This window comes from Macaca thibetana, chromosome 20, assembly GCF_024542745.1.
Source record: "Macaca thibetana thibetana isolate TM-01 chromosome 20, ASM2454274v1, whole genome shotgun sequence".
In the NCBI taxonomy this organism is placed as follows: domain Eukaryota; kingdom Metazoa; phylum Chordata; class Mammalia; order Primates; family Cercopithecidae; genus Macaca; species Macaca thibetana.
The window spans coordinates 8,063,566-8,081,934 of record NC_065597.1 but is presented as its reverse complement, the minus strand read 5'-3'; the positions used below and the strand labels follow the sequence as shown (position 1 = coordinate 8,081,934).

At 39.0% G+C, this 18,369-nt stretch overlaps 1 protein-coding gene across 3 annotated transcripts in view; it reads left to right on the top strand.

Annotated features, from left to right (window-relative positions):
- CDH11 (cadherin 11) overlaps nucleotides 1-14,493 on the top strand; it is a 179,081-nt gene extending 164,588 nt beyond the window's left edge. For all 3 annotated transcript variants that reach the window (XM_050774864.1, XM_050774865.1, XM_050774866.1), the window contains 2 exons: nucleotides 10,072-10,323; nucleotides 13,167-14,493. In XM_050774864.1, the coding sequence (XP_050630821.1) occupies nucleotides 10,072-10,323; nucleotides 13,167-13,663 (749 nt within the window). In that variant the 3' untranslated portion in view covers nucleotides 13,664-14,493. The remainder of the gene's footprint in view (nucleotides 1-10,071; nucleotides 10,324-13,166) is intronic.
- The last annotated feature ends 3,876 nt before the right edge of the window (nucleotides 14,494-18,369 follow it).

The following is an 18,369-nucleotide window of genomic DNA, read 5'->3' as shown; positions in this document are numbered from 1 at the left end:
AAATCCTTGATTTTTCTGTAGTTTGAATATGATATGACTAGGTGTAGGGACTTTCTTTTTGGCATTGATTCAACTTGATGTTCTCTGAGCTTTCTGCACCTGTAGTTTGGTATCTGACATTAATTTGGAGAAATTCTGTCATAAATGTTTAAAATAGTTCTTCTGTTTAGTTCTCTCTTCTCTTACTGGTATTATCATCACATATATATTACACCTTTTTTAGTTCCATAGTTCTTGGATATTCTGGGGTATTATTTTTTTCAGTCTTTTGTCTCTTTGCTTTACAGTTTTAGAGATTTTTATTGATCTGTCCTCAAGCCCAGAGATTCTTTCCTCAGTTGTGTCCAGTCTACTAATGAGCGCATTGAAGGCATTCTCTATTTCTGTTGGTGTTTTAACCTCCAGCATTTCTTTTGGCTCTTTCTTAGAATTTCCATCTCTCTGCTACATCGCCCATCTATTCTTGAATGTTGTCCACTTTATCCATTAAAGACCTTAGCATATTAATCACAGTTGTTTTAAATTTCCAGCCAGATAATTCCAACATCTCTGACATATGTGTGCCTGGTTTTGATATTTTCTCTGTCTCTTCAAATTGTAGGATTTTTTTGTTTTGCCTTTTAGTATGCCTTGTAATTTTTTTCTTCATAACGGAAATGGTGTTCTGGGTAACAGGAACTGCTATAAATAAGCATTTAACAATGTGATAGTAAGTTAAAGAAGGGCTAGCATTCCATAGTCCTATGACTGGGTCTCAGTTTTTAGTAAGCTTGTGCCTCTGAACTGTAAACTTCACAAGTGCTCCTTAGTTGTATTTTTCTCGCTCCTTTGCTGGGACAGGATACCTGGGGTGGCCTAGAGTTGGAAGTTTCTTTTCCTCAGGTCAGTTAGTCTCTGATAAAATCCCAGAAGATTGGGCTTCCTTTAAAAGTTTTTTCTAAGATCGGACCTTGTTAAGAACAGAATGCTCTGGTGTATTTCAAAATGGTTCCTTTTTTCCTCCCCCTACTGATAGCATGAGGGATTTTTTTCTCTGATATTCACTGTGAGAACCAGGTAGAGTTCCTAGAGGTAAAAATTACAAAAGTGTGCATGTGCATGTGTGTGGCGGGGGTCGGGGGGGAGGTCCTGTGACTGGGTTCCCCTAGAGTTTTTAATTTCTCCATGCTGGGCCTCTATCAATTTGTCAATTACAGTTTAGGTTTTTCTACCCCAGCACTGGTTCCTGAGGAAGTTTTTGCTTGTTGGTTCCTAACCTCGTAAGTTCGATTCTCTGTATCTACTTGTCTGTCTCCAGTTTGGGGACAGCTCTTTGCCCTGTAAACTCAATTCTCTTATGAATCTAGGAAAAGTTGTTTATATTCTAGTTTGTCTGTTTTTTTATTTGGATGGAGAGGTGACTTCCAAGCTTCTTAGGTATCAGACTGGACTGAATCTGGTCTAATTTTATTTTCTTAGTCAGTATTTTTAGTATAACTATTTAATTTATTTATTATTGGGCATTATTACAAAGTGATAAAACTTAGCTGATTTTCCTGGGTTTTCTAGAGCAATAACTACATAAAAATTAATGGCAATTTGTTTCATCTTTTAAAATACTTGTTTTTCATCTAATTGCATAGATTGACACTTTTCAAGTATGTGCTATATCATAACAATAGTAATGACCACTCTTGGTTTACTTGTTACTTTAATAGGGAAATTAGTTCTTGAGTTTCATCATTAAACATCATACTGTGTGTTAGATTAAAATTAAGATTTGTGTTTTGGGGTGTGTGTGTGTGTGAGAGAGAGAGAGAGAGAGAAAGACAGAGAGAGAAAATTTTACATTGTTGTGTTACTAAAAAATAAATGTTTAATGTTTATCACAATTTTTTGATTCTAACAAGAAGACAGTATAGTTTTGTCTGCAGACCTAATGACCTGGTAATTATAAATGCAATATTCTAATATTAACTTCATAATTTTAATTTTCAAACCTCTTATTCCAAACAATAATTATTTGATAAGGTACAGAGGAAAAAGCAAGGCCTAGAGATTAAAGGCTTGGCTTTGCTCTTCATCTCTAAAGGGGGAACAATTTTAATATTAATATCTGAATATTTGATATATAATTAATCCTAATAATAATTTATAAAACAGTTGTAAATTATTACACCATGTGAATCAAGCTGCCAATTTGAGAGATAAAGGCACTGACATACTAAAAACTGGTACCAAAATTGGAATACATCCCAGGATCTCAGAACCCCAGGGCTACTTGCTTTACAATGGGCCAACTCAGTTAGAATTGAGGGTTTATCAGATCACGGGGTTACATGGCTATCAGAACGTTCTTCTGTCACTTGAGCAGCAAAGGAAAATTTTAGGAGTTTTCAATGAGTTTCTATTATAACAACAACAAAAATACTCGGGATTTTCAAGTAAATCAATTTTAAGAGTAGCCTTTTGTATACCATGAAGCCCCTTCCCTATTTGATTTGGCCTTCTCTGTCCCTGATGCTTCTTCTCTACTTAGTGTCAGTGTGGCTTTCATCAGATTCTAGATATTTCTTAAGCTCCCTATGACAGCCTCTTCTTTCCATCCTTCTATAATCATAAAGAGATGAGTACCAGGAAGCATCCTAAAAGAAGGCTTTCACAGTGAATATGAATCTGGTATCAGGGAATCCCGAAAAGCACATCCAGCAAAGTTAGTTATACTGTGAAAGCACAACTAATTTTGATAGTGACCATGAATGGAGTTACCCACAGAGAAGCTGTAACTACGTGGTGACCTCCAAACAGGTCTGTCTGACTCCAGCCTGACCCCCACTTCACTCAATCCTCAATTTAAAAAAACCCGACAATGCCTCTCTCTCTCTTTTTAAAAATTCTTTCCTGCCTCTCCATTTCCTATATATTTAACTGAAACTCCATGGCTTAGTGAGCAAGACATTCCATGCTTTACTCCTTGCACACTTTACCTCTACCATCTTGTTTCTCTTGCTACCTTAAATCTTAAGATTCAGAAACTTGAAACCATGTCAAGTTTCTGAAATATGCCATGCTCTCACATGTCCATGTGCAGGGAATTTACTCCCCATGTCTATCCCTCCTCCTTTAAGTCTCACTGTACATAAAGTCATCTCTTAGGTGAAGTCTGGCCTAACATCTCAAGACCATTTGGGCTGCTTCTTCCTAGTGCTCCAGGAATACTGCTCTCACCTCAATTTTTCTTATCACTCTGATTTCTAATCATATAATACATTTCCCTATCTCCCACTAGAATCTGAGCTCTGTGAGGGCAGTATCCCAACATTTAAGAAAAATGGGTTGACTAAATGCATAAATTAAAAGTAAAGGAGTGAATGAGAAAACACTTCATAACATATAATCTTCTTCAAAAATTTTAGGAATTAGTTACTATTATGGAAAAAATGAATCTGTCATGAAACAAGCTCCAGGATGAAAAAGAGAACAAATTTGATGCCAGAATATTCCAAAGAACTCAGTACCCCATCACCCAGCCCTTCCATTGTTTCATCCATTCATTCATTTACTTTTCCACAAAATTGTATTGGAGACCTAGGGTTAGGGGCCAGAATGAGATGACCTTCTAATGTATTAGTTTTGCAAGTGTAACATCCAAGATGGGCCATGTGGCAGATCAATGAGCACTGAAACATTTAGAGTTGAGTTTGCACTGCTTAAAAAAAATAAAAATAAGAAAGCAGGCAAGCAAAGACATAAATAAACAACAAAATGTTTGCATGGAAAGCAGTGTTGGTTTAGTAAGGATAGCCAAGACAGATTCACTCAGATTAAACCAATTGGCAAATAAAGGCTTTTCTTTCTTTTTTTACCCCCTAAACTAAGGACATTTCTTATGAGCAGCACAAACTAGCATGCAAATATGCTTCTGATTTTTCACTTTCATAATTTAAAGATAGCCAAACAGATTTTTGTAGGATTTATTTTTCGTCCTTAATTGCTCCAATATGGAAGATGCTCTGTTGGGAGATCAAAATGGCAGATGTCCTTTAATGCCCTGACATTTTCACTTGTGTAAATAATCATGTTTCTTTTCTGCCTAAAATTCATTGCTGCAGTTTGTCTCACACAGAACAGAGTTTGTCTGGGAACCCGCTCTCTCCCCAACCCAACAACAACAACAAAATAAATAGATCTTGGTAGATCAGACATCATTCTTTCAAGGTTGCATGTGGTCACTGACTTAACTTGTTAGCTTAAAGACCCTAAATGTCAATATCCTCCTGAATATCTTGGTAGTTTTCTTTGTCTTAAACTAAGAAATATGTGGGCAGTATGTTCTTTTCTCTCTATTTACCCTACCAACAAGGAGAAAATTATTATCAAACATAAGTGAAAGCAGAGTTGATTTTAAGAAATGTGATTAAATGTGACAATGAAAAGTCTCTTAATGCTAACAAACTGCATACTTCGATATCTCATACACACATGCTTGAATTTCACACGCACACAGGCAAGTGTTTCTATCTTGTTACTCTTTATTGTACTTCTTGTTTTGCAGATTTCTCAGTACAAAAGGCAATAATTGGAAGAACAGTGGTGTGTAGCTCCCTAATTCAGTTAGGAGACATTATAGACATCAGAGTCTTGGTCAATTATTTTCATTAGCATGTTAAGGCTCATCATTCATAGAATTTGCCTCATTGTAGTATATCCTTTATTCCAAAATATTGGGAAAGTAATAGGTTTCTTCTTGCCTTCTTCACATTGATTTGTTTGTGAAGGGTGTGTGTTTGTGTGTATATGTGTGTGTCTGGAAACGCTATGGGAACAGCTGTTGAATGAGCACTGCTGATTTTTTGTGAGTCTCTTTGCCACAAAATTCTTAGGTTTCCAAGAACTGTTCTTTTATCTAGAAACTGAGGTTCTTTTTTTTTTTTTCTTCTAACTATAAGCTATGATGGAATTCAACTAATTAACCAACCTATTGTGGATATTAAAAAAAAAAAATACTTGTTTAATTGGAATGCAATAATGTCAGTGTCCCAGGGTCAGTTATGCGCTTATAAAATTCAGTGAAACCTAGGGGACTTCAAATTCTAGTTCTGTTATTTTCCATGTCCTTATGAGAATTGCTTCCCTCTTAGTTTCTCAGTTTTGTTTCCTATAAGATATGGGTCATTATACTCTTCGCAGAGTTTGAAAAATTATTTGGGATAAGGTATGTAAAAGCAACAAACAACAGCATTTGCCCATATTAGCAGTTCAATCAATGTTGCTTAGTTAAATTTGCTTCAATTTAAATAATAGTAATAACAGAATAATAAGATAGCAAGATGAAGATATTTAGAAAAAGCAAAATCCACAATATAAATATAAGCAACATTAGAAGGAGTTGGAGAAGATGGAAACTAGAAGTGGACCATGAGATAATGAATCAGTAAAATCTGACTGTGTGGAAAAGTCAGACTGATAATGAGATGCATTGGAAAGAATAGCATTCAGCCATTTATTCTGTCAATACACACAACAGTACTAAATGCCTAAATGCTCAAAGATGAGTGAAAAACTATATAAGACAAGGCCCTCAAGGAGGTTACTGTCTGATGAAGAGGTCAGACATTCAATCATGATGGACTGTGATATGTGCAAACTATGCAGTGATGACAGGTAGGTAGAGAGCTCACAGGGTATTCAGAAAGGCAAGAAAATAGAGGTGTACACACAGACTAGTAAGTTCATCATTGATCAGTAATAACATCGGAAGTATATCGTCACAGACTTTTACAACATCCTATGAAATTTCCATTATTTCAGTCCCTTGCATTGAAGATGGTAAACACTGACTGACATCAAAACTTAAAATTAATTTTTCAAAATTCACAAATGTAAATGAGCGTAAAGAAATCGAAATAACTAAATACTCAAATGGTGCCTTTGTAATTGTATGTCATCTATACTTCTGAAATTATTGAAGCTTATAACTCTACTAAGACTTTTTAGTCACACACTATATATAAATTTTATGTATGTGCTTATATATTTATATATATAGATGTGCGTGTATGTGTGTGCACGGGCAAGTGTGGACACAGGAATATTTTTTCCATTATCTTGACAGAACTATTGCCACATTTCTAAGGAAAGTGGTGTAGGCCGGAGCAAAGTAATCAAATAATGATTATTCTGCTAGTGACTGAATACCTGTCTTCAAGTGTGTGGGAGCTTTTCATGTGGTAGATAGATCTACTTCCTCTCTGAGGTTTGGGCGGAAATGTAGAGTAGGCAGATTTGGGTCAGCAGTGAACAAAATACCTCCCTGGGAGCAAGTCTTGGCCTACATTCTCAGTTTTCCAACAGTCTGCAGAGAGGATCCCCAGACTGAAGTGCCCTGTGGCCTTTTTTAATAGGATAGAATGTCTCTGATCAGGTCAAGCTGTGAGGATTGTTTAGCTTCAGAGAAGAGATGGACAGAGGAAAAGGATTGGTAAGGAAGAACATCTGCAGAGCCTTCGGGAAGCTGCTGCATGACTGATGCCGTCTCCCTGGGATAAGCCTCTCTCGTGACACCATGGTGAGGGCAGTGGGTCCTGATCCTTTGCTCTGGTGCTTCCTGTTTTCAAGTTTTCAATATGCAAGAGCTGGTCCATATATTGCCCACTTTGATCTGCTTTTAATTTTTTCCTTTTTTTGCTAATGTAGGGTTGTCACCCAGTGCAGTCTATCTATCAAGGGCTTCTTTCTCTCTCCATTTTAATGTCCCCCTTGCTTGCCAGTCTTATTTATTTCTCCATTGGGCTACATCATCATCATAACCCCTATACTGGTATTCCCCCAACTGGTACTGTGGAGATCATCATTATCAGGAACTTTTATATTGTATTAGTGGAACGAAAAAGTGTACAAGTAAAAGCAGCATGCAATTAGGAGTTCAGGTTGGACTAAAACTTAGAAGCCTGAATTTGCTTTTACATTAATAGAAACACTACACTTTGTGCATGACATATTCTGATAATTAATGGCCCTATTTGCAAGTTTTGGCCTAAGTGGGGGAAAACATGCAACTGGTTACATATCTGTGGCCAGGGATGAAAACACCGGTGTCAAGATCAAAAACCAAGATGCTTGAAAAACATTTTCTTGTCATGGGAAATATATTGCCCAGGACTGAAGAATATGAAATATTTTCTTACCTTTGAATGAAGAGTCCTTCTGCATAGGCAATTACATTCAGAGCTACAATGACATTTCCAAGAATTCACTTTCCTCTCTTTGCCAATAAGTTTCCCTTCCTCATTAGTCTACTGCTCAAAGAGAAGAACTTCCAGAAAAGAATTAATATTTACTGAGCATCGCCAACAGGCTGGCAACTGTACTGAGTAACTTTGTGAATGGAATCAAATTTAATCTAAAATTATTAGTTTCATAGATGAGAATATGGAAAATCAAGACACCTAGATAATATGTTTAAAGTCAGGCAATTAATATGTACAAGATTCAAGATTCAAACCCAGGTCTGTTTGACCCCGAAGATTGAGTTTTTTGCTTCTTAGAATCTTTATATAAGAAAAAGATCTAAGAAATCTCTATGGAAATTTTAAAATTGATGGAATATTTGTCTTTTTCTGTTTCATCTTATTAACCTGGAGCCAATCTGACACTTTCCTGGAAATATGTCCTCACTGAATCTCTTTTTTTCTTGGATTATCCATAAACCTCGGTAACACATGTGTCCAATGCAAGAGGACCCACTCAGAGATGGATAGGGAGTTGAAAGCTAATATGTAGTCAAATACAGGGTGAAAACTTGGTTTCTAGCAAAGGGTTTTCTATAGTCCCATCTACTTAGGAGAGTGATGCCAGAGGATTGCTTGAGCCCAGGAGTTCAAGGTTACAGTGAGCTGTAATTGCACCACTGCACTGCACCATGGCTGACAAATAGAAATATAAACAACAAAAAATTGTAATACAGCAATGAAAAATAACACAAAATTTGAAACTACAGCATCATAACTATTTACATGGCTTTTACATGGTATTAGGTATTATAAGTAATCTAGAGATCATCTAACACATATAGGAGAATGTCTGTAGGTTATATGCAAATACTATGCCATTGTATATAAGGGATTTGAGCATCCCTGGATTTTGGTATTCAGGGGAGGGTCCTAGAACCAATCCCCTGCAAATACCAAGGGAAGATTATACATTTTCTTTAACCTAAAATATATTAAATAATTGTGAAAGTCTGAGATTTTTTTCCCTACTACAGGAGCTAATTCAAAATCCTGTCAACCTATTTAAAGCCTACCAGCTATTGGGCCATGATGCTAGTCATAACATTCATGTTGCTATAAACTCTGATTCTTAACCCACACAGAGGCAGGCCATACCAGAAGTTAATTGTGTGCGTGTGTATGTGTGTGTGTGCGTGTATGTGTAATTTGACGGAACATATTAAAATTTTCTACTGTTTTATAATACCAGTGCTTTCCCACTAGAAAATACAGCTTAGAAAAATAGTTGCAACTGGTAGAGAAAACACGATGGGGAAGTATTTTAGGGGCAAAGGCTATGAAAGATTGGGAAATACAGAAAAGCCAACATCTGGAATTTTGGTTAAATCCTTCCCAGAACACAGTTATGCCATTTGTTCAACAAATATTTATTGAATGTCTACTGTGTTTCTGGCCCTGCAGAGACTGAGATGAATCAGATAAAAATCCCCTATTCTCAAGAAGTTCGCAGTCTCACAGAGGTCAAAGTAGTTATGTCAACAAATCATGACAGAAGAGTAGGTTATGTATTTCTGTAAGAATATACAGTGTGGTGGGTCACACAAGAGATGATGGGAGAGGTCTTGGATACCCTCCCTGAAGAGATGACTTTTGAATTCTATTTTGAGGCCTGAGAAGTACAACTGTTATGATAAAAGGAACAGTTATTTTGGGCAAGAGAGCAGTGGATAAAAAGACCAGGCGCACAGAAGAGTGTAGCATTCTTGGGGGACAGAATTGAATTCTTGATGTCAGGCTCAACTGGTCCATGTGGAAAAACATAGGAGGTGAGCCTGGCAAGCAAGGTAAAGTCTAGGTTAGGGAAATAACATTTGACAGTCCATCATGCAGGCAGAGGTATGCTGTGTTATGTGAGCCACAAACTTCAAATCACTCTAAGCAGGAGGAGTCACATGTTTAATTGGGTGGTTGATGGTGTTGGGGTTTTAAAGAAACCATCAATCTCCTGCAAGGGTTAGAAAGTAGTTCCTCTCTTTAAAGCACGTATATTTTCATGACTAATGAGTGGATTCCTAGTTTGCATAAGGTTGAAGGTGGACTTGGAATTTCTTTTTAAAAAATATATGCAAACAAAAATTGGCTAAACGCTTGTCATAAAGTAGGAAGTTTGCACATGAGAAAAAAACATTTGTTTCCTCACACACACTTGAATAATTAATTATTAATATTTCCTGTGCTAACATAGAATAGATTGCTGAAGCTCATGCTTTCTTGTGGCATTTCAAGAAGGAACAATAACCCAACATAAAATAGTGAGGCAGGCTTGCCACCGAAGGAAGTTCCCTTCAAAGGCAAGCCTGCCACACCATTTTCTGTGGGAAAATGTAGGGTGTGAGCCTGGAAGGCAAAGTGAAGTCTAGGTTAGGGAAATAATATGTGATCATCCACCATGCAGGCAGGAGTGCGCTGAGTCATGTGAGCAACAAACTTCAAATCATTCTAAGCAGGAGGAATGACATGTTTAACAGGGTGGCTGAGGGTGTTGGGGGAAATCCCTTCACTGGCAAGTCTGCCACACCATTTCTGCTTGGCTCTTGCCCGTTCTTCAGTGGGAATTCCCTACCAAATCCAAAAGAGCCTGTTTCTGAAATTTATTCCAAAATGCAGATAGCTTGTTTCGTGATCGTATCATGCCAAATGGCGGTGGCTTCTGCAGATACTTAAATGAAAGAACAAGTAAGAACAATTCTGGTGGTTAACCTTTATGATAAGAGAGTGCCCTCAAATCTGCCGAGCAGAGAGCCACTGTGATTCCAATGGTCTTGACCGGGCGCACGTCCTGTCTCCCCTCTTTCTGCAGATAACACAGCAGGCGTGTATGCCCGGCGTGGAGGGTTCAGTCGGCAGAAGCAGGACTTGTACCTCCTGCCCATAGTGATCAGCGATGGCGGCATCCCGCCCATGAGTAGCACCAACACCCTCACCATCAAAGTCTGCGGGTGCGACGTGAATGGGGCACTGCTCTCCTGCAACGCGGAGGCCTACATTCTGAACGCCGGCCTGAGCACAGGCGCGCTGATCGCTATCCTCGCCTGCATCGTCATTCTCCTGGGTAAGGGCGCTTCCTGGTCCCCTGCAGGAAGGGCCAGGCAACCGGATGCCCCTCCTTGAAACACACACTTCTCAAATACAGGCTGGTAACCAGGACCCTGTTATGACTGTCGACACGGTTTAAGACAAGAAGTGGAGTAGTGGGGCGGAGTGGTGGTTGCCAGGACGAGATGGGGGTTGTCTGCCTCGTGCATTTGACGGAGTATTGGGGGGAGCAGACAATTGAGTTCCTGCGGAGAACAGGGAAGGTCAGGAGCATTTTGCCGGGCCATCACAGGGCTGTATAGCAGGAGCCACTAGGGGGTTTCAGGGACATCGAGAAGGTTTGGCATAAGAGGAATTTGGGCAGAAACCTGGTGTATTAGCAATGGTTTTGTCTCACAACATAAAGGAGAAGGCTTAGGGACATTAGGCGCATGAGGAGGAGCAAAAGACAGCAGAGGAAGGACTCGGGAACTGGAAGAAGGAAGAAGCAGGACTCTAACCCCTCCACTAATTATCATTTATAACATCTATTCTAACACCTCAGCTCATGGATACCCCTTGGAGGCTTTTCCTGCACCTGCCCCTGCCCCTGCGTAGGTGCCGCTCTTCTGCATTCTGTCTCATCTGTGGCTTATTCTGTAGAAAAGCCATGTGCTAGTCCTCATAACATTTACCATTTCTGGGCCTCAGGAAGATCATTTTGTCCCAAAGTCTCAGAACTAGTGACTGACCAAATCAGGATTCAAACCTATGCATGTCTGACACCAAACCTACACTTTTCCCATGGTGCTTGGTCCTACCTCGAATGAATTTATGGAACTTTACTCTATAGGGAAGAGCCAGTACATTCAGTTCAGCAAATAGTTACTGGGTATTATCTGGGCCACAGGCCCTATGTTAGGTCCTGAGAGATTAAAAGAAGGAGGCTGTGTGATCTCTGTCCTCAAAAGGTTCACAGTATGTCAAGGAAGGTATGCATGAAGAGATAAACTCTTTATTCCATAGGAAAGAGCCAGTGAGTTCAGTTCAGCAAATAGTTATTGGGTATTCTCTGGGCACCAGGCCCTATGTTAGGTCCTGAGGGATAAAGAGAAGAAGTCTATGAGATCTGTGTGCTCTACAGGTTCACAGAATATCAAGGAAAGTATGCATGAAGAGAAAAACTGAGGGACATGGTGGGTGCTATAATAGGGACATGAACACAAGATGGTTGGGGCACAGAGTAGAAAGCACCTGACATGGGCCGGGCTCAGTAGCTCATGCCTGTAATCCCAGCACTTTGGGAGGTGGAGGTGGGCCAATCACCTGAGGTCAGGAGTTCAAGACCAGCCTGACCAACATGGAGAAACCCCGTCTCTACTAAAAATACAAAATTATCTGGGTGTGTTGGTGCATGCCTGTAATCTCAGCTACTTGGGAGGCTGAGGCAGGAGAATCACTTGAACTCGGGAGGCGGAGGTTGCGGTGAGCCAAGATAGCACCATTGCACTCCAGCCTGGGCAACAAGAGCAAAACTCTGTCTCCAAAAAAAAAAAAAAAAAAAAAGGGGGCACCTAACATTGCCTGGGAAGGTCGAAGAAATCCTCCTGGAGGATGTGACATATAGGTTGGCTGCTGAGAGTTGTCCAGCTGGGGACAGAGGCTTGGATAGATGAATATTTCAAACAGAGGAAGTAAAATACAAAAGCCCTAAAAAGTTAACAGAAGTGGAGACAGATGTGTAAACCATGTGATAAATATTATAATGAGGGTAAGAATAGGGCCAGGCTGGTGCATGGGAAAGGTGCCACTAGTCCTGTCTAGTGTCAGGATGGGAGCCCAGGAAATGTATCCATGATGAAAGAAAAAAGAGTCCACCAAACAGAGAAAGTGAAAAGGAGTGGTCTGTGCTCGTGAAAGTGCCCACAAGAACAAGGCACAGAGCTTTGGGAGCCACATGAAGACCAGGGCAAATACAATCTCCCATCCCTGCTTCTCAGAGCAATGGTGGAGCCAGAGGGGTGCTCAGTTGGAGTGCCAGATTCAGCCACAAATATTTTCTTCAGCCTTGCTGAGTGTGTGGGAGAGCCTTCTAATGGAACACTGTAGAAGTCTCTTGGGGAACAGAGGGACTCAATGAAGAATTAAACTGTTCCTGAACTTTCCTTATAAATGACTCTGATCACCCTTCCTAGGTTGCCCAAGTTTAAAGGAACCTCCTCTCCCAGGGAAGACATGAGATTGCTTTATCTGGGTTCCAGCTGATGCTATTTTCCTATGTTAAAATAAACAGAAGATTTTGTCTTCTGGGGGTCTTTATAAACTTCCTTTCCTCTATGTGGTGGCTACAGAGAGTCCAGGCAGACTTATGATAAGATTTCCCATTAAGTTAGTATAGGACCAATGCTCTTTCTCAGACATTGGCAGGAGCTAGCCATCACCCCCTATAAGATGGTAGGCCCTGAGGGCTCTGCATGTCCTCATTTTTAAACCTTGGAAAAACAGCTACCTTCCTTTGCAAAGAGAAATTGGCATTAGCCACTTCTAAGAGACTACAGATGAGCATGTTTAGAATCGGCCTAGTTCTTAGGAAGATGACTTCTACATGGTATCTGGATTCATTTGTTAAAAGTTCAAAATTGTCCCAACCTTCCAAGTTGTTGGACGTAATGTTTTCACGGCAGCATCTGTAGAGGAAGAGCCAGGCGGGGGTCAATTTTACACATCCCTGGGAATTCCAGGCAAAGCTCTCATTTCCTATACCGTTTCCAGTTGTGAGCATTTGTACCTCATGGTTTATGGTAATCAGAGTTCCTCTGGTAGAAGAACCCAGGAATACTGAACTTAACGAATGCTTACTTTCTTTTTCTTTCCCTCCAGTCATTGTAGTACTGTTCGTGACCCTGAGAAGGCAAAAGAAAGAACCACTCATTGTCTTTGAGGAAGAAGATGTCCGTGAGAACATCATTACTTATGATGATGAAGGGGGTGGGGAAGAAGACACAGAAGCTTTTGATATTGCCACCCTCCAGAATCCCGATGGTATCAATGGATTTATCCCCCGCAAAGACATCAAACCTGAGTATCAGTACATGCCTAGACCTGGGCTCCGGCCAGCGCCCAACAGCGTGGATGTCGATGACTTCATCAACACAAGAATACAGGAGGCAGACAATGACCCCACAGCTCCTCCTTATGACTCCATTCAAATCTACGGTTATGAAGGCAGGGGCTCAGTGGCCGGGTCCCTGAGCTCCCTAGAGTCGGCCACCACAGATTCAGACTTGGACTATGATTATCTACAGAACTGGGGACCTCGTTTTAAGAAACTAGCAGACTTGTATGGTTCCAAAGACACTTTTGATGACGATTCTTAACAATAACGATACAAATTTGGCCTTAAGAACTGTGTCTGGCGTTCTCAAGAATCTAGAAGATGTGTAAACAGGTATTTTTTTAAATCAAGGAAAGGCTCATTTAAAACAGGCAAAGTTTTACAGAGAGGATACATTTAATAAAACTGCGAGAACATCAAAGTGGTAAATACTGTGAAATACCTTTTCTCACAAAAAGGCAAATATTGAAGTTGTTTATCAACTTCGCTAGAAAAAAAAAAAAACACTTGGCATACAAAATATTTAAGTGAAGGAGAAGTCTAACGCTGAACTGACAATGAAGGGAAATTGTTTATGTGTTATGAACATCCAAGTCTTTCTTCTTTTTTAAGTTGTCAAAGAAGCTTCCACAAAATTAGAAAGGACAACAGTTCTGAGCTGTAATTTCGCCTTAAACTCTGGACACTCTATATGTAGTGCATTTTTAAACTTGAAATATATAATATTCAGCCAGCTTAAACCCATACAATGTATGTACAATACAATGTACAATTATGTCTCTTGAGCATCAATCTTGTTACTGCTGATTCTTGTAAATCTTTTTGCTTCTACTTTCATCTTAAACTAATACGTGCCAGATATAACTGTCTTGTTTCAGTGAGAGACGCCCTATTTCTATGTCATTTTTAATGTATCTATTTGTACAATTTTAAAGTTCTTATTTTAGTATACATACAAATATCAGTATTCTGACATGTAAGAAAATGTTACGGCATCACACTTATATTTTATGAACATTGTACTGTTGCTTTAATATGAGCTTCAATATAAGAAGCAACCTTTGAAATAAAAAAAAAAAGATTCTTTTTTAATTCTGGGTTTGATTCTTAACATTGAAAAAAACGTTAAGTATTTCTAATGATCCATTTATATTTCTAATTTAATTGTGATCTTTTAATAACCCTATTTATGATCTGTTGTAGTCTGTCTGATGCTTTTATTGTTTATTTAAAATCAAATATGTTTTACAAATGTTTTTTCAGACAAGATTCTGTAACATCATGTAAAGCTTTTTTGTACATTCTTGGTGTTAACCTCCCGGCTTCTCTTCACACACATCTTCTAAAAAAGAAGGATGTGGAAGAACTAGGTCAGTCTATGACTTTGCAATATGTGTTATATAATATGCATTTATCTTGTATATCAGTAATTTGATGGTTATGAGAGATGAATCCATGAGGGAATGGAGCTATCAGAACTCTAATGTTCCAGGTATACATTCTGTGCCCCGCACTGAGCTTTGGGGGACTGGGGGACTAGAGTCAAAAATACAAATTTGCCCCAGACTCTAATGTTATTCTATTTTTTCCTATGTTGAACTTACCAGGCTATTGTAAGACTCCGACAGTTGAAACTGCTTCTTTTTCCTCCTATAATTTTAACTAACTGTAAAATGATGTGGCATTTTACGTTTTAATGAGAAAGGGCGATTCATTTAAAAAACCTTTGTTTAGAATATGCTTGGGGCCGTAAGCTCAGAATGAGGGCAGGGACCATTTTGGATTCTGAGGGTCAATGCCATTTGGTCCGGGAGTGTGTCTACAGTCCCCTGCATCCCAGCTGGTTTACTGGGGATTGAAACTTATGTGAAGGGCATTTCACCTGTTCAGTTGGGCCAAAGGTCGAAACGTAGCAATACTTGGGGAAAGACCACACAAAGTCACACTGCAAGTGCTTTCCCTCTTTCCCCCTACACACAGGGCACGTGCTTTTTCTTGGATTGCAGACAATTTTTACAGTTTTTTTCTGACTTTATTGTGAAAGTTTGTTTCAAGCATTTCTTGATATCATGTTACATACTATTTTTTATGATTTAGTCAACATGCATACAAAGAAATGTTTTTTATGAAGTGCTCACTTCCATTTTACTTTGCATTGAAATCAAATTGGGCTGAACACTTCAATGGAATACATTCTTTGGACAATGTCACTTTAGAATCTTTCATCTCAGTGAAGAATTACGCATTCTCAATACTTCCATAATTGCAGGTTGTGTTCATTTTTTATATAGTTTTTGTAATCCAAAGAATATTTTGCTAGATTTGCACAGATCTCCAATTGAATTTGCAATGAAGAAGTAACTCAAAAGGAATATGAATAGCATTTAAATAAGTATACAGCTGTAAGTAACCCTGTCACCATGGATGATCCTTTTCTCTAGGAATGTATTTGGATTAGAGATGACAACTACATTTTCGCATTTTTACGTTGAAGTCTTTTTTAAAAAGGCTGTTTACTTTTCAGTAGTTAAGAATACTTGTTTTTCTTTTTTTTTCTTTTTATCTTTTATTTTTTCTTTAAGCCTCTATTGTTTGTAGAACACTCTTAGAAACTTGGAAATAAAATGTCTTTCCCAACTAGTGGAGTCCTTTTTCATTTGGAGCACATTGCCTTAAACGAAGTCTTAATTTAAATGATCCTTCCTTATTTCTAAAGTAATCATTGTTTTATACCATCTATGCAGCTAAAAGAAGGAACATGCTTCTGTTCTTTTCCTCAAATAATGGGTATTGTTTCTATTCATCATTCATTCACTGATTCATTCACTAATTCATCAAAATCTTATTTTATAAACCTTGCTCCAGTTACTTGAGGATTCAGAATGATTCTTACTACCTTTCCTGACATCTTTTGATAATTCAACGCTATACCAAAGTATCCACCTTGTTGTCTTATGGTCACCTATTTACCTATTTGCCCTCCTAGACAATACAAGAAGATATTTTATCTCCTTCCAAGTTGAAGGAAGAACATAAAAGGTATAACAGGAAGGAGATGGTGAGATGTAGAGTGTGAACGGAGATTAGGCCACCTGTGGCAATTCTGGACAGATCTTGGGTTTAGCTAAGTTATCTCTTTTAGGCCTGGGTTTCTGGGGGTGACAGGGAAGACAAAAGAGTAGTTTCTTTACACCTCTTGGAGAATTGGTTAAAAGTATAGAGATCATGGCTCTGTATGTCAGGCGGAACCGGGTCAGGAGTACTTGAAACTACTCCTGGGTCATTGTGACATATCCTTCACCTCTTTTTGAGAAGCTTTATAAGACAACAGAGGTGAATGCGGGTTGGGCCGTTGGAGTCTCTGAGCAGAAGAGGGGCAAAATTTATTTGACAGGCAGTGTGGAGAACATATTAGGAGCATGTAAACTCGGAGGTGTGCCCCAGGAGGGCTTTTGCAGAGGTCAAAATGAGGTAGAATAAGGGCCTGAAATAATCCAGTAATTTGGAGATGGAGAAGAGGAAAGACTTCTCTGCTCCTGTACTGCCATCAGCCTGGTCTGGGCCACAGTCATCTCTGACCCGGAAGACTGACACCACCTCTGGGCTGATCCTCTGCCTCCCAACCTCTTCTTCACAAAAAAAGCCAAAGGGATACTTTTAACACACAATCCAGATCACATGACTTTGTAACTTAAACCTCTTCACTGGCTTCCCAAAGACTTAAAATGAATTCTGATGCCTTTACTTTATTGCTTTACATGAATAGGGCCCTGTGAACCTCTCCAGTGTCATTCCACTCCATCCTCCTTTCAGTGCACGATGCTCTAGCCAGACTGGCCATCTTTCAGTTCCTCATACAAACAAAACACGTTTCCTTTTCCATGGAAAGCAGGTCACCTTTTTTTTTTTTTTTTTGTATTGATGACAACTCTTTAAACTTATTTTGCTTTTTGGCTTTATTGTATGTGTGTGTGTGGATGGGTCTGACTGCCCTACCAGAATGTAAGCTCCATGAGGGCAGGGAATCTCGCTTTCTTGTTTACCATTGTATATCCAGTTCTTTACACTGTGCCTGAAACATAACGGGTACACAATAAATATCTGTTGAATGAAAGCAAATACACTGATGAGGCAGATTTATCAGGATTTGATGACTGATTAGAGGTTACCAGTGTGATTTTAAGCATCCTTATCTGAAAAATTAAGTCAACTGTGATCTTAGTACCTAGAATTGGTAAATTGAAAAGAAACGGGTTTGGGGAAAATGAATTGAGCTTGGGTTGGGATTGTAAATGGGAGGTGTTTGTGTGACAACTGGATGGACTTTCAAGTAAGTCACCAGAAGTATAGATTTTCAGTTCACTCATTGCAGAAGTAGGGCCTGGGCATGGAGTGTAAGAGTCATCAAATGGGAGCTGAAGCCTCAGGAGTGACAGCATTTTTCTAATTGGGTTTTCACTGTTCTCGCTCAAATTTAAAAGGATATTTTAATGGTAAAATCCCTCTGGTGTGAAGAGTAAGGCTGAGTTTAGTTTTATTAATAAGGATAATTAGTAAGCATAAACCTTATCCTTGTATGTCAAATGCTTTGAAAAATAGGAAGGGAATATTAACTAGTTCAATCATTCTTCTCTTTAATTAGTGAGGCTTTCTTGAGCTCATACTGTATGGAAGTCATGTACTAAACATGTGTAACACATCCTGTTTCTATGAGAAGACAAAGTATATGCTACAATCCCTTCATTACACTGAAGAAAATTGTGGACCAGAGAGGTGAAGCATCTTTCCCAAGCTACACAGGAAATGATGTCAAAGCTAGATGGGAGAAAATCTCATTTCTCCCACTTTGGGTCAGGAGATGTATCCTTTAAACTTAAGATAAAGACGCCAACAGCAAGGACTTATCCCTCACAATCAATAACTTAGCTAAGCCATTGACAATGAGAACTTGGAAAGGGATGGAAGCTC